The sequence below is a fragment of the Schistocerca piceifrons genome, chromosome 8 (assembly GCF_021461385.2).
Source record: "Schistocerca piceifrons isolate TAMUIC-IGC-003096 chromosome 8, iqSchPice1.1, whole genome shotgun sequence".
Taxonomy (NCBI): Eukaryota; Metazoa; Arthropoda; class Insecta; order Orthoptera; family Acrididae; genus Schistocerca; species Schistocerca piceifrons.
Window position 1 is genome coordinate 135,712,356 of NC_060145.1, and position 23,706 is coordinate 135,736,061.

The 23,706-nt window shown below is 41.3% G+C and overlaps 1 protein-coding gene across 1 annotated transcript in view; it reads right to left on the reverse strand.

Annotated features, from left to right (window-relative positions):
* The window catches only part of LOC124712131 (probable G-protein coupled receptor Mth-like 3), a 262,497-nt gene that overhangs the window by 130,764 nt on the left and 108,027 nt on the right, over nt 1–23,706 (reverse strand). The window contains exons 4-5 of the mRNA XM_047242430.1: nt 20,075–20,341; nt 9,494–9,616 (exon numbers count right to left, since the gene is read on the reverse strand). Of these exons, the coding sequence (XP_047098386.1) occupies nt 9,494–9,616; nt 20,075–20,341 (390 nt within the window). The remainder of the gene's footprint in view (nt 1–9,493; nt 9,617–20,074; nt 20,342–23,706) is intronic.

Here is a 23,706-nt window from a genome sequence, read left to right on the forward strand (position 1 = left end):
TGTAATCAATTTTACAATTCAAACTGTCTAGATCCTCTTTCAACTTATTGCAACCAGCCTTGAAGGTATCGTCCATTACCTCCAATCGTTTATTAAAATTAGTTTGGCTGGCCATAATCTCATACTTTAATTCAGCATTACTGCTTTTGACCTCACTTATTTCAGACTTTAATTTAGCATTACTGCTTCTGACTTGTTCACTTATTTCAGACTTTAATTCAGCATTACTGCTTTTGACCTCAGTTATTTCAGACTTTAATTCAGCATTATTGGATTCTAATTTATTGTCCATTGCCTCTAACCGCATATTAAAATTAGTTTGACTGGCAGCTATTGCTTGTAATATAACATTTAGATCAACAGCCCCAGCATCTTTGGGTTGCTCACTAGCTGGCTTTTTATCACACTCAGGTGACGAAAAACTAGCTCCAACACCAGAATCATCAAAACTAAATGAAACTTCTGATTGATTAGTCATATCTAACTGCTCCTTCTTAAACTCTACCATCTCTGATGACTGTTTCATTTTTAATTCATCAGAGAAGCTATCATCCAATAAATTTACAATTTTTACTTTCTTCTTTACTACACGGGTCTCTATTATTGAATCATTGCCCCTTCGCACACTACTGTCAGGAGACAATACTTCATATTTCACTTTAACATTACTACTTTCATGCATGTTTATACTTGAAACGTTGTCTGAATTTACAGTTCCCTCAACAGACATAGGTTCTAATTTAAGTTTAAACCCAGTTTCTTTTGGCGGTTCCATCGCCGACAGTCTTTTAGTGCAGGTTAGTAAAATTTTTAACAGCTTTTCACTTAACTTAGTTCCTTCTGCACGACGTTGTCGGCGCGGCGTACCAGGATTACTGATGCAACGTGGCACGTTGAACTGCAGACGGCACTCCGACTGCTGCGACGGACGACTGCGGTACGGCAAAACTGGCTTCTCGCGATGCCGGCAGCACCGCTAGACTCAGTGCCAGCTCCGTTAATCCAGATGCGTTGCTAATCCAACTGCGTTGTCCACATGCACATGTAACACTTTCACTGTTCTATTACTCAGCTGCGTGTCGCATTCCACTCGCGAATCCGAATAGTTAAAAAAAATCACTTTCACTTAGTTGATTTCCCGGCCGATGCACCATATGTGAGGCGGCGAATAACTTGTAAAAATAAATTGCTGTATAAATGCTTGCATATTGAATCAGTTTCTGGCTTTTAGAATGTTGTTAATGCTGTCTTTTGCCGTTCTCAACACTGGCTCTCTATTTACTTTTTAGCACTCAGAAAGTGATTTAACAAAACGTGAAGCCTGTAATTAGAGTTCCTAGTGCCCACTTCATCTGAGAATACAATTATAGCTGCAGCTTATAGCTCTGAGGAATTAGGAGATTGTCCGGGATTTCTAATCAAAAACGATTTTCCAAAATAGTTGGGTATATTCTGAAGTTCACTGATTAAAAACATGAGTATCCTTTCAACCTAACTAACAGAGCAGTTCAGAGTCTAATGCGCTGATGCAACTATAAATGTCCGAATTAAATGTTGAAATGAATGCTCGCCATAATTTGATGAGAATATTTCATCAAACGCCACGCTAAATAATTGGTAGAATGCCTGTCCCGCGACGGCACGTGAAAATAAGACAATACGCAAACTGAAGCTAGATAATGAAAATCATTCCAGAATTAACCATTCACTTGAAACGATTTCAGGGGTCCGCGTATCTCTAGTAACTTAATACGGCACCCGAGGCTGTTTGTAGCAGTGATACCGATGCGACGCCACTCCCGACACAGATGGTGTGTTATTCAGCGTCTGGAGAGAACTAGGGCCTTGCTTCCTCGCGCAGCATTCTTATATATAAAGCCGCGGTGCGGATGGCTAAGGGAACGCCTGATCAAATCGGCTCTCCCGACTAGCCGCTGGGCTAGTAACGCACCACTTCAAGTTACATAATAATTTATAGCTTCTTTTGCTGATGGCCGATGAAGCTCTTAATTTAAACGTGCATTCAGCACGCAGGTAAGTATTGATAATAAAATTTTGACGTGGCTAAGTTAAATATTTTTGGCGAGAGAATTAATTTAATTACACTGCACGCAGTAGATGAGCTCTGAACTGGCCCTTTTGAGATCCGCTATCGTTATAATTTTATAGGTATTCAAAAGAAACTTTTCACATCTTCATAGCCATAGCGGACCTCCAACCTATTTAAATCTAAACATCCTATCCTTATTTATTAGCCTACTTAATCTATCTTGCTTCCTTCAGTTTTGAGACGAAAACCACAAAATCATGAATTTCCACTAAAATCTTAATTTGTGAAATCCAAAGTACTGTTTTTATTAAATCATTCTGAAAGATGAATCTAAATATAAATTTTGAAGTCTCTAGCTCTTTTCTGTTGCGCCAATGATTTTTTTCAGAAAAACGTCCAAATTTCGCAAATGGCTGAAGTTATCGAACTGATATTTAACACAAATTAATTTAGTATTATTCCTGACATGCTAGAAAAGTTACAGGTCATTTGCTTGATTTTTAAGGTATTGCGCAACATTTATGACGTCAGAGCTAGTTACAGCAGACTGGCTGGCACACAATGGAAACTGATGTGAATTTACTACAGCATGAATAGGCTGCTTCCCTACAGTGTCACCTGTCAGAGTCGTATCTATACGTAACAGGGGTCCCATATCACTCCAACTCTACACGCCACACCATTAGAAAGCTTGAACAGTCCCCTGCTGACATGCAGGGTCGTGGATTCTTGAGATTGTGTCCACACCCGTACACATTCATCTGCTCGATACAATTTGAAACGAGGCTAGTTCGACCAGGCAACATGTTTCCAGTCATGAACAGCCCAATGTCTATGTTGATGGGCCCAGGCAAGTCTTAAGGCTTTATGCCATGTAGTCATCAAGGGCACACGAGCGGGTCTTCGGCTCCGAAAACCCATAACGGTGATGTTTCATTGACTGGTTCGAACGCTGACACTTGTTAATGGCCCAGCACTAAAATCTGCAGCAATTCGCGGAAGGGTTGCACTTCTATCACGTTGAACGATTCTCTTCAGTCGTCGTTAGTCCTGTTCTTGCATGATCTTTTTCCGGCCGCAGCGATGTCGGAGATTTGATGTTTTACCGCATTCCTGATGTTCACGGTACACTCTTGAAATGGTCATACGGGAAAATCCGCACTTCATCGCTACCTCGGAGATCCTGTGTCCCATCGTTCGTGCGCCGTCTGTAACACCACGTTCAGACTCACTTAAATCTTGATAACGTGCAGCTGTAACAGTAGTAACCAATCTAACAATTGCGCCAGACATTTGTTGTCTTCTATAGGCGTTGTTGACCGTAGCGCTATATTCTGCCTGTTTACATACCTCCATATTTGATACGCATGCCTATACCATTTCTTTGGCGCTTCAGTGTATACTCATATACAGTTATTATTTATTTATTTATGTACATATTTTACACCCTCATTGGAGCACTTTATTCATTTCATATATATTTAAGTCTTAATACTAGTTGTAGATTTGGCTTTTCTCTTCTCCTCCCAAAACTTCTTCATCCTTTCTGACCTGGCTGCCCTTTCTTTATCAGTTATGGTGTATTTTTTGCATTCAAATATCTTTAGTTTAAATCTCGTGTTACTGTACTTCATGATGTTCTTCTCTTCTCTTCCTTCAATTTCTTGCATTGTCAAGTCTAACTCGTCTAAACCATCTTGAACTTCTTTGAACCAGTTGTTCTTGGTCTTGCTTTTCCAAAAGTAGGTGAACAGTTGTTTCAGTAGCCTGGTTTCTGGTAGTCTGAAAAGGTGGCAGAAAAAAGCTATCCTCCTTTTCCGCATTGTGTGAATTATTGATTCAGTTTCTTGGTATACAATTTCGTTAGGTAATAGTCGCCGCTGTCCCTCTACTTGGTATTTTTTGTTTATAATTGTTCTAAGGATTCTTCTGTCTGCCTTCTGTAGTTTGTCTGTGGTTAATTTGACGTTCATCGGGAAAAGTGTTTCACTAGCATATATTGCTTCAGGTTTAATAGCAGAGTGGTAGTGACAGAGTTTTGCGTTTATCGAGAGACATTTCTTCTTCTAAGGTGGCCAGGTGATGCGTTGTGCTTGTTTCAGTTGTTCTGCTTTCTACTGACATTTTCTCGTTGAATTCCAACTTATAACCTCCCCGAGATATTTGAATTTATTTACAATTTTAATTTGTTTGTTACCATTCAGTTCAATGGCTGCTGTTTCGGCCTTGAAGGATGGCATCACTTTTGTCTTTTCAAACGAGATCCGTAGTCCGACTTTTGGTGCAATTTTTTCGAGTTCTTCAATTTGGTGTTTAGCCTCTTCCACGCTATTTGCGCACAGCGCTAGATCATCAGCAAAGGCCAGGCAATTGATTTTGATATTTCTGCCAATCTTGATGTTTGGTTGGCATTTCTTATTCCACTGTCGCATGACTTTCTCCAGTGCGCTTTTAAATAGTAGTGGGGAGAGACCATCCCCTTGTCGAAGTCCCGTCAGGATTTCAAATGATTCAGGTAGTTCCCTCTGAATTTAACTTCTGATTTAGTATTGTTAAGGGTGAGTCCAATAAGATTAACGAGTTTCAGGTGCAATCCAAATTCCGTGAGGATTTTAAGTAATGACTCACGATGGAAACTGTCATATGCTTTCTTGAAGCCAATAAAAGTGGTGACCAACTTCCTGTTTCTCACTCTTTGTTGTTTCATAATCGACTGATAATTTGATCTGGACAGCTTCTTCCAGGACGAAATCCTCCTTCATATTCTCCAAGTTCTTGGTCGAGTTGTTCCTGATTTCTTGTAAAGATAATTCTAGACAAGATCTTACATGTAACATCAAGCAGCGAAATCCCCCGATAGTTGTTTGGATCTGATCTACCACCCTTTTTGTGTATTGGGTGGATTATAGCTGTATTCCACTCATCTGGCATTTTTTCAGAATTCCATATGTCTACTGAGCTTATGGAGGTTCTGAAGTGTTTGGTTATTTGCGTTCTTCCACAGCTCTGCGACCAGTTGATTCTCCCCTGCTGCTTTGTACTTTTTGAGCCAGCTAGTTGCTTCGATCACTTCACTGAAGTCTGGTGGTGTAATCTTCTCTGGAAGTGTTTTGTTTTTTTGGATGTGGTTGGAAATCTAGGTATTCTTTTGGTTCCTCGGCATTTAGTAATTCTTTGAAGTGATCAGCTAGAATGTTGGGGCATTGTCTTGATTATTGTGCGCTAGTTTCCTATTTTTATTTTTCGTCATGAATGTGGTGGAGTATACTTTGATTGATATTTTTCGAATGTCCTATAATAGTTCCTTGTTTTATGTTGTTTGAATGATTCGTCTATGAAGCTTAGGTTTTTTTTATGTTCTCTTTTGATTCTTCTGATTTCCTTGGCCGTTTGTCTTCTGGCAGTGGTTAGCTCTTCTCGAGATATTTCAGTTTTCTTTTGCTAGTCATTCAGCCATGCTTTGTGCCTTTTCTGTATTGATTTATCACATTCTTCATTCCACCAGGCATGTTCTTTCTTCTTCTGCCAGGGGAAATCTATTCGGCAATGTTTTTCAGTTTATCAATAATCGTTGCCGGTTCGTCGCTTGGAACTGTTTTGGATCTCTCTGAATACAACAACACATTATTTATTAAACAGCTAGGGTCGTATTTCCTCCTCATAGTGGGTTCTGATGATTTGTTTTTATTTCTTGGAGTTAACTTAATTTTTACCTTTGAAATGTAATGATCTGAATCGATGTCCACCCCACGAAGGGCGTTATAGGTTTCCTTGTGGAACTTTTTATCCATTGCGACACTGGTGGAAACTCGTGGGAGGCAACGTAGGCTACCTTCAAAATACCATGCAAGATGTTGAAAACATCACTGGTGACTGTTTTTCACTTTTTCGAGTATCGCCTCTATTTTATTACACCAGCCATCGGATGATTTATGGTGAAATGAAACGTGTGTATGGCGTTGTTTGCCTGTTGACTCCATCTGGGGTGTTCCGGCTGCCTAGTGCAAATCTTTTATTTGACGCCACTTCGGCGACTTCGCACGTCGATGGTGATTAAATGATGTTGAGGACAGCACAGATAGTCGGTCTCGAGCGGTGAAAGTTCCAGATGCGGTCGCGAATCGAACCCGAGGCTCCGTGATCGAGCGCTAATCAGAAGACCACGACAATGCTGACTATGATTCCTAGTTCTTCATAGTAAGCTCGTCTGCCACTTGGTTCTATGTCATTCACAATTGTTTTACCACACTGGAAGCGTCGCGACACCTAACTACTCTGTCTTACGAGGAGCATTATTACTGTACACTGCCTGCTGCAGATGGATTGCTACAGAGTTGTTCCTCTTCATACGCAGAAAACGAATTACCATTCTGTGCTCCACCTTGTGGAGTGCTGCGTGTTTGAGTCTTGGATCTTCTAGCGGCGCATTGAGGTATTCCTAGATGTAACGATTCACATCAGTATACAAACACATTATTTCAGAATTCATATAAAAATTATAACTACAGACACAGTAGTATCTTCTTGCTCGCAAAATCTAGTAACATACAAACGTGCATCTTCCCACTCAATGGTGCACCGTCTAATATCCATTCCCTCGTCCAAAAAAGATTTCAAAACCGTGTTAAACAATTCATTGTCTGTCCTGATTGACCACATCTTACACAGGAAACAAAGATTCAAAATTATACCCCTCCTCTGTGCTCCCTCTGCTTCTCCTTGCAATGTGTACAGAAATTCGTGTACAGTCTCATACCTAGGAAAGACATCACAGACTGTAGGGAAAACAGTCGGCCGGAGTGGCCGTACGGTTCTACGCGCTACAGTCTGGAGCCGCGAGACCGCTACGGTCGCACGTTCGAATCCTGCCTCGGGCATGGATGTGTGTGATGTCCCTAGGTTAGTTAGGTTTAAGTAGTTCTAAGTTCTAAGGGACTGATGACCTCAGAAGTTGAGTCCCATAGTGCTCAGAGCCATTTTTTTTTTCTTAGGGAAAACACTGAAATCCTGGAAGTGCAGGACTTCCTGCTATGTGAGGAATTCTACAGCCAAATGTATTCTCAGTAACAATGATAACATACAGTTACTAGACAACATTAAAATTGGTTGTCCTGATTGTGATAAGTTTTATATTGATCGATGAGGCAGAGACGCTGCGGCTGGTTCGCTGAACCTGTACTGAGTGATGCCCACATTACCAGCCACAGTGACGAGTCCTCCAATTAGCAAAAAATGTTAAAAACTCAAGATGTTGGAAGCCCTAGAAATCAACAAACATGAATGAGGGAACACTTACCCTCTTCTATATTTTAGTTGCAGACTGTTAAGTAAGATCGTGGTCGGGTTAATCAGTAGGAAAATGTATTTGACAAAAAAAGTAAAATATATACATACATCAATGTGAACAAAATAAAAATGCAATTACAATTAATAATAAGTCCACTCACACGCAGCGTCGATAATTGCTTGGCATCTCTGAGGCAAGATTACAATCAAATTTTGCACTTATTCACATGTAAGAAAGCTCCAGATGTGTCGAATATGCGTTGACAGCTGTTTGGAAGTAAAAATCTTTATTCCTTGCAACTTCTTTTTGATGTAAGATCGTAAATTGTCTATTGGATGAGTATCAGGCGACTGTGAGATTCAGTCCAGTACCTGCACACCATTCTCTTCTTGTGTATCTCAGTCATGAATTCAAAGTACACTAGTGGTTTATGGACATTGTATGAAGGCCAAAGGTTCCTTCTATTGGACTCTGTAAGAACTAAGTGATCGTTTTACCATTTGTGTGTACTGCCGAACACGCTCTCACTTAACAGACTGAAATCCTCACGCTTTCCGGTCCACAGCTCGTGGTTTAGTGGCGCCGGCGCGGTAGCTCAGCGTGTTCGGTCAGAGAGCCGGTTGGCCTCTGTAATAAAAAACTGAGTGGAAGAATCAACCACCGAACTTGAACAGGATGTCTTGCGACGTCCGCAACGACCAAACACAACGATCAATAACGAACAAAACGCAAAAAAAGCATGTTCGGTCAGAGAGCTAACTGGTCTCTGTGATAAAAAAACTGAGTGACGGGATCGACAACGAACTTCAACGAATGTCACGTGACGTCCGCTTCGAGCAAACGCGCCGAACCATAACGGAAAGAAAAGTGGTTAGCGTTGCTGCCTCTGGATCACAGGGTTCCTGGTTCGATTCCAAACCAGCTTGAATATTTTCTCTTCCCGCGGACTGGGTGTTTGTGTTGCCCTCATAATTTCATCATCATCATTTGTGGATAGAGTGCACTGTGTGACAATTGGGACTTTGTACGGGCGCTGATGACCGCGCAGTTGAGCCCCCCACAAAGCAAACATCATCCTCAAAGTTTTCAGTGCTTCTGACAATGTCTGTTCTTCTCTATTCCTCCTTTTTCCTATATTTATTATTTTATTGTGGTTGCCTATGTGCTCCTTATATTTTGTCGTTACAATTGTGAATTCAATGTTTTACTCTGTTCCTGTATGGCTTTCAATATGTAATACCTATTCAGCCTATTCCTTAGTGCTCTTATCAGGTAATAATTTTATTTTGCTGGGATTGCTAATTTAATTTTAATTGCTGTACAGGCGCTGTATTCCAGTTCAATGTTAACGTTTTTCCTGGTATGCTACCTTGATATTTATTTACTGTTCAACTTTTTATTGCATTAACACTGCACTGTCAAAAATGACCTTCACTGTGTGCTTGTGACTCGCTCTAGATGAGTAACATCTTTTCGAATGTTGCTAGTAAGTGTTGTAATTTCTTTGACGTCGATAGTCATTCAAAGTCTGATGATGGCCTTGTAAGCCGATAATAGGTTAACTAAGTAAATTAATCCGCTAGAAGATACACAGTATTGTGCTTTTCATTTATTAATTTGTTGTCCCACCAAGAAGCGACGAAAGAATCAGTTAACATAATAAAACGTGCAACAGGACTGCACACACGTATCTGCGAACAAACAAAAATTAAAGCCGTAAATTTATTTTTTCGAGGTGATAACAAGAACTCTTAGGTGTGATCTAGGCTTTCCTAGTGTATCAACTGTTTGTACTGTTGTCGGGTGTCCAGCCGGGTGCAGTCGTTTTCGCAACACGATATTTCGAGAGGCAAGGGATGCTGTCGAACTACCATGTTACGAAAACGACTGTACCCGGCTGGACACCCGGCAACAGCACAAACAAAAATGTTAGGCTATCCTTCGTAGACTGAAGAGAACCAATGTGGTAGACCTTGCACTTGCGTACATTGTCGACTTTGTTCAACACAGCATGGCATGCTTGAAGATAGTTGCCCTGTAACAACTACAGTGAATTTTCCCTCGTTTCATAATTTATTACAAAGGAAAGAAGTTTGTAATCAAGAATGGTTGCGGTTTTGAACTGAATAACGCTGTAGGCAGAGTGGATGACTTACCAGCAGGTGGCCGTCGTCGCGCAAGACGAAGCCCGACGCGTTGCCCTGTGTGAGGTAGAGTGCCAGGCTGCAGCGCGGGAAACGGCCGCGTAACACGAAGTGCTTGGGGGTGGCTGTACGGTCCTGTAAACAAACCAGCCGACACTCAGTCCCGTCTGGTGGACAACATGTCAGATACAACGCTCTATTTTTACTTTATGTTTGCTGTATACAGACGGTTCGTACTGACCAGTGTAAGAAAGCGAGATGGCAACAGTTTGCAAGAAAGCTGCTGTCACGGTCTTCTTTTAAACAGAGTGTTGGGGGTAGGGGGATGGAGAAGATGTGGCTACTCATACTTGAGAGGAGGGAGGTTTTGAATGGACAGAGAAACCGCAAGGAGAGGGTTTGGTGTGAAATAGCGAATGCTTAATATCAAATTAATAGCGCAGTGGGCAATATAAAGTAGTAGGAAGCTTTTTTCAAAAAACTAAGCCTTGTTAAAGGCATGTCTATAATGTATGAATATAACGTCAGTATTTTTTAACTAGGGGAAGTGGCCTGACTTGTCATGAGAGTTCTGGCGAACGCCAATTGCCTCAGTTCATAATTTTGGAGTTACGTGTGGTGCAGACGTCAGACCGCTCACTCTTAGCTGCTGTCTGGTAGAGGAAGGACTACCCTAGGTGCTATACGAGACTGACTGCAATTGAGGAAGAAAAATTCCGTGGAACTGTGGTGCCTCGATTTAGATGCTTACTTTTATCTATACTCTTATTTTTGTCAAAATGTTGTAATAAACTTATTTTCATCAAATGTGGACGAACGTTTACTGTGCCTTGTGACGCGTAAGAATCAGTATAGCTCGTCAACAAATGTAGTGCCTGTGTTAGCCTGTGGTTCGATTTTGGAATAACCGTCCTCGGAGGCAGCCCAACAGTTAACACAAATGAAATTTACGTAATGAGAGTTAATTACTGCTTGCAGTACTGGAATTAAAGCATGAATTCTTGTTGAAACAGTCTTCCTCGCAGCGTAAGGAAAATACAATGCAACGTACAAAAATACAAATACTGAAGGCGCAAAAATGAATAATGTGTCTATGATAAATGTATGTACGATAAATTTTCTTACTCTGTCGACGTAGATTTTTAGACTGTCTGATTTTGCGAAAAACTTAGTGCTTCACAAAAAGTAAATTGTCCAATTATTACACAAATATATATTTAATAGAAGTCACTATTGAGTTACGCTGACATTAATTTGCCTCTAATTCTCTGCGGTTGCCGATCGTACAGTACATCCACTAAATCTTGATGATTAGTACATATATATGAGATTTTCAGATGTCTTGCAGGATGGAAGAAATTACTGCCTCTTCTTATGCCTGCAGGCAAAAGTCATGCTTGTAAACGAATATTGGCGTAATAAATGAAAATATTCTTGCGGCTATGATAACTCTTAATATGTATATTTTCTTGCAATTTTATACACACATTATTGACGCACGAGTAAATTACACGTCCTTTTTGTGTGAAATCTAAAACATAAGTACTTTCAAGCGAAATTCTATTACAAAAATTGAATATTCTCTGGACATTTCCCTTCTGTTGCAAAGATTATTTTATAAGCCTATCTTTGCCGCCTTCTGCGGCAATGTACACATTTTTTATTAATAATGAGGAAAAGAAAACAATCATATAAATTGATAACGAGAGAAAACAAAAAAAAGTAAAAAGGTATGATATGGGGAGCTACTTGTTTAGGTATTACACATGACCTACTTCCAATTGACAATATGCAGTATGTTCGTAGGAAGGTGGATTCATGCTGTGACATTAAGAGCGGCGTCACTTCCGAGAGCAATCCCAAAAGTAAGGTCTCCTATTTTTTTATAAGTACATAGACCTGTTTATTTCTGCAATGGTTTACATCAGTTTACTGCTTGAACACTTAGCTATTTTTCGACATAATCACCATTTCTGTCGATCTATTTTTGTAGACACTGTGGCAGTTTTTGTATGCCCATGTCATACCAGCTCGCCGCCATGCTGTTCAGAAAGTTATGAACCTCTTCTTTCACCTCGTCGTCGGAGCTGAATCGCTTTCCGTCAAATGTTCTTTTATTCTAGTGAACAGTTGATAGTCACTGGGCGCCCAGTCAGGACTATAGAGCGATTGGGTGATTATGTCCCACTGAAAATGTTGCAGGAGAGCAACCGTTTGCCGAGAAATGTGTGGGCAAGCGTTGTCGTGGAGAATGTGTGCGTCCCTGCTCAAAATTCCTCTTCTCCGGTTCTGAATTGCCCGTTTGAGTTTTTTCAGAGTCTCACAGTACCTGTCAGCGTTAATTGTGGTCCCAGCGATTCAGCACCGACAACGAGGGGAAAGAAGAGGTTCATAAATTCTTGAACAGCATGGCGGCGAGCTGGTATGACATGGGCATACAAGAACTGCCACAGTGTCTAAAAAAATACATCGACAGAAATGGTGATTATGTCGAAAAATAGCTAAATGTTAAAGCTGTAAACAGATGTAAACCATTGTAGAAATAAACAGGTCTATGTACTTATAAAAAATAGGAGACCTTACTTTTGGGATTACCCTCGTATTTCTTTCTTTTCTAGGTAGTAAACCCCAGTGGTGATCCTATTATATCAATATCGAATAGCGCAGACGAAGGAGCTCTTGGAACGTGAGGATGTTCGGCGAATGGACTGTACTACTCCTTTCACCGACTTAAATCCCAGCGGGCACGTGACAAATACATTGAGGAGACGTATCGCAGAGCGTCCACATGCACCCACGACTATCCAGTTGTTGTTAATCGGGCTGGTGGAGGAACTGTACTCCCTGCCACAAGACTTCCTTACCAGCGTTGTGGCCAGCAGCGGAGGGCGTTGCAGAGCATGCGCTGCCGCCGGTGATGGTCACACACCCTATTAAGAACCGTATCCCTCCCCTCTTGTAATTTCTATGGACTTAATGCTATGAGAAATGTCCGCGCATTGCATCAGGCAAAAAGAGTGACAGAAGAGTTGTAGCTCGATGTATCTTGCCTTCAAAGACGGCATACGAAGCAAGGAAAGACCCCAGTACGCCTATAACTGCCAAGATAGTCATGCAACGACTACGTTCTATGGGAGCAATAATAATTTTAAGAAAACCATAACAGTAACAAAAATATCACAGCACTGTTCAGAACACTTAATCTGTGCGGGATTGTTAATTGGAGGGGATAGTTGCAACCTGGTCTCCATGTATCCTCGAGGCAGCAGCCTGAAGGCGGCTGACCGTGGCCAACAGCACGCTCGGCTGCTCGCGAACCGCGGCTAGTTCCTCCTGCGCCCGCACACAGCTCATATCTTGCGAACCATGGGTGAAGGGTATCAGACGGATGCCATATTTCTTGACTTCCGCAAAGCGTTTGACTCGGTGCCCCACTGCAGATTCCTAAATAAGGTACGAGCATATGGGATTGGTTCCCGAGTATGTGAGTGGCTCGAAGTAATAGAACCCAGTACGTTGTCCTCGATGGTGAGTGTTCATCGGAGGTGACGGTATCATCTGGAGTGCCCCAGGGAAGTGTGGTAGGTCCGCTGTTGCTTTCTATCTACATAAATGATCTTTTGGATAGGGTGGATAGCAATGTACGGCTGTTTGCTGATGATGCTGTGGTGTACGGGAAGGTGTCGTCGTTGAGTGACTGTAGGAGGATACAAGATGACTTGGACAGGATTTGTGATTGGTGTAAAGAATGGCAGCTAACTCTAAATATAGATAAATGTAAATTAATGCAGATGAATAGGAAAAGGAATTCTGTAATATTTGAATACTCCATTAGTAGTGTCGCGCTTGGCACAGTCACGTCGATTAAATATTTGGGCGTAACATTGCAGAGGGATATGGAGTGGCACAAGCATGTAATGGGAGTTGTGGGGCAGGCGGATAGTCGTCTTCGGTTCATTGGTAGAATTTAGGGAAGATGTGGTTCATCTGTAAAGGAGATCGCTTATAAAACACTAATACGACCTATTCTTGAGTGAAACTTGAGTACTGATCGAGCGTTTGGGATCCCTATCAGGTCGGATTGAGGGAGGACATAGAAGCAATTCAGAGGCGGGCTGCTAGATTTGTTACTGCTAGGTTTGATCATCACGCGAGTGTTACGGAAATGCTTCAGGAACTCGGGTGAAAGTCTCTAGAGCAAAGGGGGCGTTCTTTTCGTGAATCGCTACTGAGGAAATTTAGAGAGCCAGCATTTGAGGCTGACTGCATTTCGCGGAAAGACCACAAAGATAAGATAAAAGAGATTAGGGTTCGTACAGAGACGTATAGGCAGTCATTTTTCCCTCGTTCTGTTTGGGAGTGGAACAAGGAGAGAAGATGCTAGTTATGGTACGAGGTACCCTCCGCCACGCACCGTATAATAGATTGCGGAGTATGTATGTAGATGTAGATGTAGAATTTATTCGTGATATCGATGACTGTCTGCTAAGACTAAAGGATATTATTCACCTAGGATGAATTAAGCCTATTGTGCACTCCACTGATGAACCCTCTGCCAGGCAATTAAATGTGGTTTGCAGAGTATCTATGTAGTAGTAGATGTAGATAGTAGTCCATCCAGGATCGGAGAGTGTCAAAGGAGTTGCCGGTCGACAAGCGGCTAGGGCGTCGTCACGGATGCTTTCTGTACGGGTACATTCTTAAAATCTCCATATATACAGGGCAATGTCCTGACTTAGTGACTGAATCGTCATCGGCCAGCCCAATGACAGAAAATTCAAATTTGGACAAGGTGTGGATCTTATATTGTAGGCTTAGTATAATGACGGATTTTCCGAAATTCCAACCTTTTTTTTTTGAGTCATCAGTCTTCTGACCGATTCGACGAGGCCCAAAAAAGAATCCTCTCCTTTGCCAATCTCTTCATATCAGAGTAGCACTTGCAACCTACGTCCTCAGTTTTTTGCTAGATGTATTCAGATCTCTGTCTTCCTCTAGAGTTTCTGCCCTCTACAGTTCCCTCTGGTACCTTGCAGGTCATTCCCTGATGTCTTAGCAGATGTCCTATCATCCTGTCCCTTCTCCTTCTCAATGTTTTCCACATATTCTTTTCCTCTCCAGTTCTGCCCAGAACCTCCTCATTTCTTATCTTATCAGTCCACCTAACTGTCAACATTCGTCTGCAGAACCACATCTCGAATGCCTCCATTCTCTTCTGTTCCGGTTTTCCCACAGTCCATGTTTCACTGCCATACAATGCTGTACTCCAAACGTACATTTTCAGACATTTCTTTCTCAAATTAAGAGCTACGTTTGATACTAGTAGACTTCTCTTGGCTAGGAATATCCTTTCTGTCAGTGGTAGTATGCTTTTGACGTCTTCCTTGCTCCGTCCGTTATAGGTTATATTGCTGCCTAGGTAGCAGAATTCCTTAAATTCATCCACTTCGTGGCCATCAGTCCTAATGTTCACTTTCTGCTACGTCTCATTACTTTCGTCTTTCTTCGATTTACTCTCAGTCCAAGGGGATGAAACAGGGACTGGAGAATTTTTTGAAAAATGTCACTGTTAAAGCAATTTTGAAGCTAGACGTACGAAAACCGGTATTTGGTTTCTCGGTCAGAAACAATAAGTGTTTCAGCATTTTTGGAAATTTAAACCTATGGGGGTGAAATAGTGGGTGAAAGGGTTTTTTGAAAACATGTCCTTGTTAAAGAAGTGCAAGGCAATTTTGAAGCTAGATCTACGAAAATTGGTATCTGGTTTCTCGGTCAGAAATAAAGAAATGCGTGTTTCAGCATTTTTGGAAATTTAGCCCTGCGAAGGTGAAATGGTGGGTGAAAGCTTTCTTCGAAAATATACCATTATTAAAGAACTATTAAAGTATTTCAAACTACATCTATGAACATTGGTATTTGACTTCTCGGTTACAGGTAAAAAAAGCACCTGTTTCAGTGGTTTGGAAATTGAACCCCTATGGAGATTAAATTAAGGATCACACTATTTTATGAAAACATTTTATTACGAAAGCATTTTTAAAACTAAATCTAAGAAATTTTAAATTTGGCTTCTCAGTTAGAAACAAAAAAAGGTGTTTCACTGTTTTTGGAAATTCAACTCCTAAGGAAGAGAAACGGGGGATGAAGATAGTTATGAAAATATTACATGGCGCAATCATTTTTTAAGCTAATTATACGAAAAATTGTATTTAGCTGCTCTGTTAGAAATAAAAGATACTTGTATCAGTGTTTTTGGAAATTCAACCCCTTAAGGGGTGAAACAGGGGTGAATCGTTCTCTGAAAATATTTCATTGCGAAAGCATTTTTAAAGCTTCTCGGTTAGAGATGAAAAAAATGAGGTCAGTCTGACTGAGCCATCATCGGCCAGCCCAAACCTCTAAGGATTCGAACGTAAAGTCTGGATAAGGTGTGGATATTGGACTGTAGTCAACGTTTAAGAAGGGATTGCCTGAAATTCCACTACTAATGGGGTGAAATAGGGGTTGAAAGGCCTTTTGAAAATACGTCGCTATTTAAGGAATTTTGAAGCTAGAACTATGAAAACTGGTATTTGGTTTCTCAATCAGACCATGCAAACATGTGTTTGAACATTTTTGGAAATTCAGCTACTAAGGAGGTGAAATAACGAGTGAAAACCTTTTTTGAAATCAGTACTTGCCAAAGAATTGCTAAAGGAAATTTTAGGCTACATCTATGACAATTTGTATTTGACTTCTCGCTTAGAAATAAAAAATACGTGCTTCAGTGTTTCTGGAAATTCGACCACTAACGGAGTCCAATAGAGGATGAATATTTTTAAGAAAATACTTCGTTACATTAAAAAAAAGTAAAGCTTTAGTTAAGGAAATTGGTATTTTACTTCTCGATTAGATATAAGGAAATATTTGGTAGAGGATGAAAATTGCTGTGGAAATATCTCCACAAGAACGCAAAGGCAGGTTTAACAAAAACTTTGGACTCCAGGTAGCAGAATCGCTTTTTGGTCAGAAGTATATTCGGAAAAGATCATTCTTATATGGCCTTAATTAGCGTAAAAAGTTTAGAAGGTGTTGCAATTTGTGAACAGCATAAAAATTCGATTAAATAAAAACAAACAAATCTCTGCAGGCCATACAGTTGTAACACCATAGCTCTAATACTCTACTGATTTATTTTGCCTTTTGTTTTATTTAATGTCACATCGTTGAGCTTCTGTAAAAATGTTTGATTGAATAGATAACACAAAATTGTATACTCCTTTCTTTGTAAAAACTTTGATGTCATGATTTGATTCTATGCAATGTAGTGTATCTGTGATTTAAATTCTTTGTCCGAATTGGAGGGAGACAAAACTTACTGTATATACTTGGAATTTGTTTAAACAATTTTTTAGAATTGTCAATATGTGAAAAGGTTCAGTTTTATTTAAAATGTTTGTTCTCTGTTATGTAAACTGTTGACCTTCACTTAGGGTTCTTAGTTATTTTGTATGTAAAAGGTGTTGTGGTTCCCCTCGGGAACGGAATTGTGTAGCGCTCGCAAATTGTGGTTGGCCTAGGTAGAAAGGTGGAACAAGAGTCAGTCGGGGACCAGCTACCAAACTGTCAACTGCTCATGTAAAAGTTGTGTATTGTGTTGGTCCTGAGAGAGGCTTTTCCTGGCGATTTCCAATGCCTCGGATGGATAGAGAAAGAGCTGGAACTATTCTGGAATTGATGTCTATCATCGCCACCAAGAAATGACAGAGTCCGTCAATTCTATCTGCAAATCCACCTACCAACATGCAATCGCCACCACATTGCGCAATCGCTGTAATGGAACACTATAGTAATGTACAGTGAAGGATCAGCTTATTGGATGTTTAGTGTACTCAAATACAAGGTAATTTTTAACTGAACTTTTGTACCTACCGTGATTTATTCTCAGTCACATATCCACTTAGGGTCCCTCCCACGCTAAAGTGCTTACCGAGTATCCTTTATTGAAAGAAAGTTAAAGTTAATGTGGCAAGAGAGTAAACTAAAGCAAATGATGCTTGCTGAAAGTAATTTTCCTACTAAAAATGCCTATTAATATGTTGTTGCCAACTTCAAAATTAAAAGTTCTTAAGACTGAGGCTTATTAAGTTTTGCTTAGTAAATGATCACATTGCTGCCTGTTGTAAATCGCAAAAGGTGAGTCAGTATCTTACAAATATGTTAATTTTGTGTTTCACTGTAGTACAAGTGCAAAACTGAAATTGTGGAAAATTATATACTCATGCTTGTTAAGCACTGGTTCCTCTTGTGTATTAAAAGTGCATATTAATGTTGTAACAGGATTCATAGTTTGCCTATCGTGCTCATGCTACATAAGGATCAATAGAAAGACAACTACCTATGAATACAGTAACATCTTTATTCAAAAGACAGTGATAAGTATTCTGTTAGTGAATTCCATTTAACTTTCATTCTAATTAGAAAAGTATTTAGCTGAGAGAGATTTAACCTGTGACCAGTTCATAATTTTGCAATGAACTACATTTACAATTTTATGTCAGCTAGGAAAATGTTTCAAAAGTAATACTGAACCTATGTTCAATTTGTGATTCTACAGTGGATAGTAATAGTAATGTTATAAAGACCATTCAGTTTGAATAAGCCCTGAAAGTAATAGTGTGTATTGTTATCTGTTATATTTATGCAAATAATTTGTTCTACTCTGTCAACTCCAGACTTAACGTTAATATATGCAGGTGTCAGAGTTCATTGTATTCGCGTGTGGCAAAATATAGGTTGTGTTTGTCCGTTAAAGTTACTCATACCTATTTTCTTGAACAAGAACATCAATCATTCTCTTGCCTAATTAGGCTGGCGACCGTTTTCTTTATTCTTTGAACAGTGTAGTTAGGTAAAATATTGTTTCTTACTGTTTAAATATTTACGTAATTCTTACTTTCGCTTCCGATAAGCCACCTCCGTTAGGTACCACACGATCAGCATAGTAAAATTCCTCTCAGAGGGTAACACTACTCTGTTGCTTTATACCATAATTGCTTTAACAAGATAGTTTTATTTCACGACCTGACTCCAACTTCAAGGTTATGGTATAGCAGTAACGGACAGCAGTGTTATAGGGTGTGACAATAAATGCAAAATCTAAAGTGAAGCGCTGGGGCGAAATAATCCTTTCCCTAATAATTACCGTTAAAGATATCTGATTGTTTGTCCCTTGTTGTTGAAACTGGTTGGGAGAACAGTTTATTGATTGACCTGGTAGAAAGAGTATATCACCGACTTTCTAACTTACTCGTCGCAATGGGTTGGAATTATGTCTGAAAAAGTGATCCTTTAATTTTGCTGCGCAGTGCAGTTTGGATTCCGTAGAAATGTTGGAACACGTGAGGCAATACTGACCCTAAGACGTATCTTAGAAGAAAGATTAAGGAAAGGCAAACATACGTTTCTAGCATTTGTAGACTTAGAGAAAGCTTTTGACAATGTTGACTGGAATACTCTCTTTCAAATTCTGAAGGTGGCGGGGGTAAAATACAGGGAGCGAAAGGCTATTTACAATTTGTACAGAAACCAGATGGCAATTACAAGAGTCGAGGGACATGAAAGGGAAGCAGTGGTTGGGAAGGGAGTGAGACAGGGTTGTAGCCTATCCCCAATGTTATTCAATCTGTATATTGTGCAAGCAGTGAAGGAAATAAAAGAAAAATTCGGAGTAGGTATTAAAATCCATGGAGAAGAGATAAAAACTTTGAGGTTCGCGGATGACATTGTAATTCTGTCAGAGACAACAAAGGACTTGGAAGAGCAGTTGAACGGAATGGACAGTGTTTTGAAAGGAGGGTGTAAGATGAACATCAACAAAAGCAAAACGAGGCTAATGGATTGTAGTCGAATTAAATCGGGTGATGCTGCGGGAATTAGATTAGGAAATGAGACGCTTAAAGTAGTAAATGAGTTTTGCTATTTGGGGAGCAAACTAACAGATGATGATCGAAGTAGAGAGGATATAAAATGGCAATGGCAAGGAATGCGTTTCTGAAGAAGAGAAATTTGTTAACATCGAGTATAGATTTAAGTGTTAGGAAGTCGTTTCTGAAAGTATTTGCATGGAGTGTAGCCGTGTATGGAAGTGAAACATGGACGATAAATAGTTTGGACAAGAAGAGAATAGAAGCTTTCGAAATGTGGTGCTACATAAGAAATGCTGAAGATTAGATGGGTAGATCACATAACTAATGAGGAGGTATTGAATAGAATTGGGGAGAAGAGGAGTTTGTGCACAACTTGACCAGAAGATGGGATCGGTTGGTAGGACGTATTCTGAGGCATCAAGGGATCACCGATTTAGTATTGGAGGGCAGGGTGGAGGGTTAAAATCGTAGAGGGAGACCAAGAGATGAATACACTACGCAGATTCAGAAGGATATAGGCTGCAGTAGGTACTGGGAGACGAAGAAGCTTGCACAGGATAGAGTAGCATGGAGAGCTACATCAAAACAGTCTCAGGACTGAAGACCACAACAACAACAACAACAACAACAACAAAAGTGCAGTTTTAGACCGCTGCGCACGCCCTCTCTAGTGGTTGGTACAGACCTGCAGCGTAGGCCGCCAGTAGGCGATATCCGGGTCCCTTTCCCACTCCTCGTCCGAGACATCTGCGCAGAGGCCGTCGCCATCGGGGTCGTAGGCCTCGTCGTCCTTGCAGCACTTACGAACGCAGGGAGCCGCCCCCGCACACACGCAGGCGAAGGCGATGTGCAGGACCATGCTGTCCACGCGCACGCCGTCCACGCAGAAGGAGGTCGCCGGCACCAGCGCGCCCTCTGGGGCCGTGTCCAGGAGCAGCACCTCCAGCTCCACCTGTGCAACACACACTGCTTTTGCAAAATGGTTCAAATGGCTCTGAGCACTATGGGACTTAACTGCGGAGGTCATCAGTCCCCTAGAACTTAAAACTACTTAAACCTAACTAACCTAAGGACATCACACACATCCATGCCCGAGGCAGGATTCGAACCTGCGACCGTAGCGGTCGCGCGGTTCCAGACTGTAGCGCCTGGAACCTCTCGGCCACCCCGGCCGGTACTCCTTTTGCAGCGGAAATCATCTTGCACGAGGCGCCTTAGAGAAGTATGGCCGAATTTTTGGTAACTGTGAATTTTACTTTTTTTCTAATAATGAAATGCCGTGAAGTGAAATGAATCAAACAACTTATAGCCGTGTTGACTGTTAAACGATTGCGATTGTTTCAAAAATATTAAAACGTTTTTTTTCAGATAGCGATGCCAGTCACAAAATCTGTTGAATACGATTTTCACTCTGCAGCTCAGTGTGCGCTGATGTGAAACCTCCTCGAAGATTAAATCCGTGTGCCGGACCGAGACTCAGACTCGGGACCTTTCCCTTTCGCGGGCAAGTGCTCTGCTATCTTAGCTACTCAAGCACGATTCACGACCCCTCCTGACAGTTTTACTTCTGCCAGTACCTCGTCTCCTACCTTCCAAACTTTACGGAAGCTCTCCTGCGAACCATGTCAGACAAGAAACAAAAGAAAAAAGCAACACATTTCGAGGTATGAACTTCACCTTCAGGCTACAATGCCAATAGAAAAACATTTAACTAAAGTACACGTAGATGTCAAACGTGTTCTGTATAGTCTTGGCATGAGCTCTGGTCATCCTATGGAGAGAGAGAAGGATAATCTAATCTGTTCATACGTTGGTCTGCAGTTGACATATTAAAAAAAAATAATCACACACGTTGTTTTATGTGATGGCTGTCTTCCTGTAGTGTGTTCAATTACGTCCACTGTGACGGCTCCTTGGATCTTGTTGACCATTGTCCATGAACTTGCAAAGAAAACTTCAAACACGACACCACAATCACCTCCCCTGTGCAACAGAAACAAGATGGCGATCAAAATAATGCTTGTTTCTATTTAACTGTCGGTAAGTCGATGCAATGTCTTCTAAACACGTGCTTTTATTTGCATACTTGTTACGAGAGGTGCAGTGGTCCTCTCAAAGATAAACTTTGACTGAAGCACCAGGCTGAGGCCGTATTGAATCTCTTCAAGCTCGTATCTTTGGCGTTTTATACTAAAACCACATTATAACTTATGTCCTATAAATAAATGCTGTCTCAATATACTAGCACACTAAGGATCTATCAGAAAGGTACAGTCTGCTGATATTAAATTTCAGATAATAAGTTATCGGCATGTAAAGGTCTCAGAAGGCATGAAACAGAACAAAGTTCCAAGTTGTATGCCATAACAGTGGTATAATGGTAACTTCTTATGTTGTGGTTGAAGATGTGCAATTTCAAATACGATAATTTTCCTTCGTGTGCTGTCATTGACAAAAGTTTTATTATCAACCTTCACGTTCCTGATAGCTTCTGGGTCTTGCTATTTCAATAATTTACAAATTAAGAATGCAACATGGAAATGCGAGTAAATATTCAAAACACGTTGAGTAGCTGGTAAAAACAAACTGCCACTCATTGTCAGAACGAAAAACATGAAACGGACTGACGCCTATGAGAAAGAATTGAAAGGTGACTTAGTCACACTTTCAGCCGCCTATAAAGTACAAAAGAAAATTTGCGAGCTAGTTATTTTAGCAGATTTATTTTCCAAACAGAATCGTCTTCAAATAAAGGAAACATGCGGTCGAAATATATTCTGGTACTGGTGCAGGCATATTCCTGCTGGTACTTTTTGTCGTTGTTTCAGTGACTTTCAGGAGTAAAGGAAGAGTTTACTTTCCTGATAGTGAATTGTAATTTTTTCGCTCAAATTAGAGCATATTTCACACAACCAGCACATTTATTTAGCAATGGGGGAGCTGCTCCTTAAGTATTTTTGTAATACTTATCCCTATGTAAATAACTAGTATGCAGCTGACAGGTACTCACTTTCAGAGAATAGTTGTAATTTTAGCGTAGATTACAACATTCTTCACACAACCAGCATATTTATTTAGCATTGGGGGAGCCTCGTAAGCACTTTTAAGTACTACATACTGCTTTGTAAATAACGAGAATGAATTGGGCAGCTTCTCACTTTCAAAGAATGAAAAGACAGCAGTAGTTTCCAAATTTGCAGTGTTGGAAGCAGCTGAATATATAAAGAGCTTCCACTTTAATTCAGCTGATGGAATGGCTGCCGAAATCACGACTAAACTTTGACAACAGAGACATCTATCTATGCTTTCGAGAAAGGCAAAGGATATCTTTGAAAGGAACGCAGCCACAGTACCTCTCGTGAAGTATATACAAATAAAGGCACTTCTTGTAAACACCTTGCTGTCTTATCTCTGAAGATGGTCGACGAACTACACTCCTGGAAATAGAAAAAAGAACACATTGACACCGGTGTGTCAGACCCACCACACTTGCTCCGGACACTGCGAGAGGGCTGTACAAGCAATGATCACATGCACGGCACAGCGGACACACCAGGAACCGCGGTGTTGGCCGTCGAATGGCGCTAGCTGCGCAGCATTTGTGAACCGCTGCCGTCAGTGTCAGCCAGTTTGCCGTGGCTTACGGAGCTCCATCGCAGTCTTTAACACTGGTAGCATGCCGCGACAGCGTGGACGTGAACCGTATGTGCAGTTGACGGACTTTGAGCGAGGGCGTATAGTGGGCATGCGGGAGGCCGGGTGGACGTACCGCCGAATTGCTCAACACGTGGGGCGTGAGGTCTCCACAGTACATCGATTTGTCGCCAGTGGTCGGCGGAAGGTGCACGTGCCCGTCGACCTGGGACCGGACCGCAACGACGCACGGATGCACGCCAAGACCGTAGGATCCTACGCAGTGCCGTAGGGGACCGCACCGCCACTTCCCAGCAAATTAGGGACACTGTTGCTCCTGGGGTATCGGCGAGGACCATTCGCAACCGTCTCCATGAAGCTGGGCTACGGTCCCTCACACCGTTAGGCCGTCTTCCGCTCACGCCCCAACATCGTGCAGCCCGCCTCCAGTGGTATCGCGACAGGCGTGAATGGAGGGACGAATGGATACGTGTCGTCTTCAGCGATGAGAGTCGCTTCTGCCTTGGTGCCAATGATGGTCGTATGCGTGTTTGGCGCCGTGCAGGTGAGCGCCACAATCAGGACTGCATACGACCGAGGCACACAGGGCCAACACCCGGCATCATGGTGTGGGGAGCGATCTCCTACACTGGCCGTACACCACTGGTGATCGTCGAGGGGACA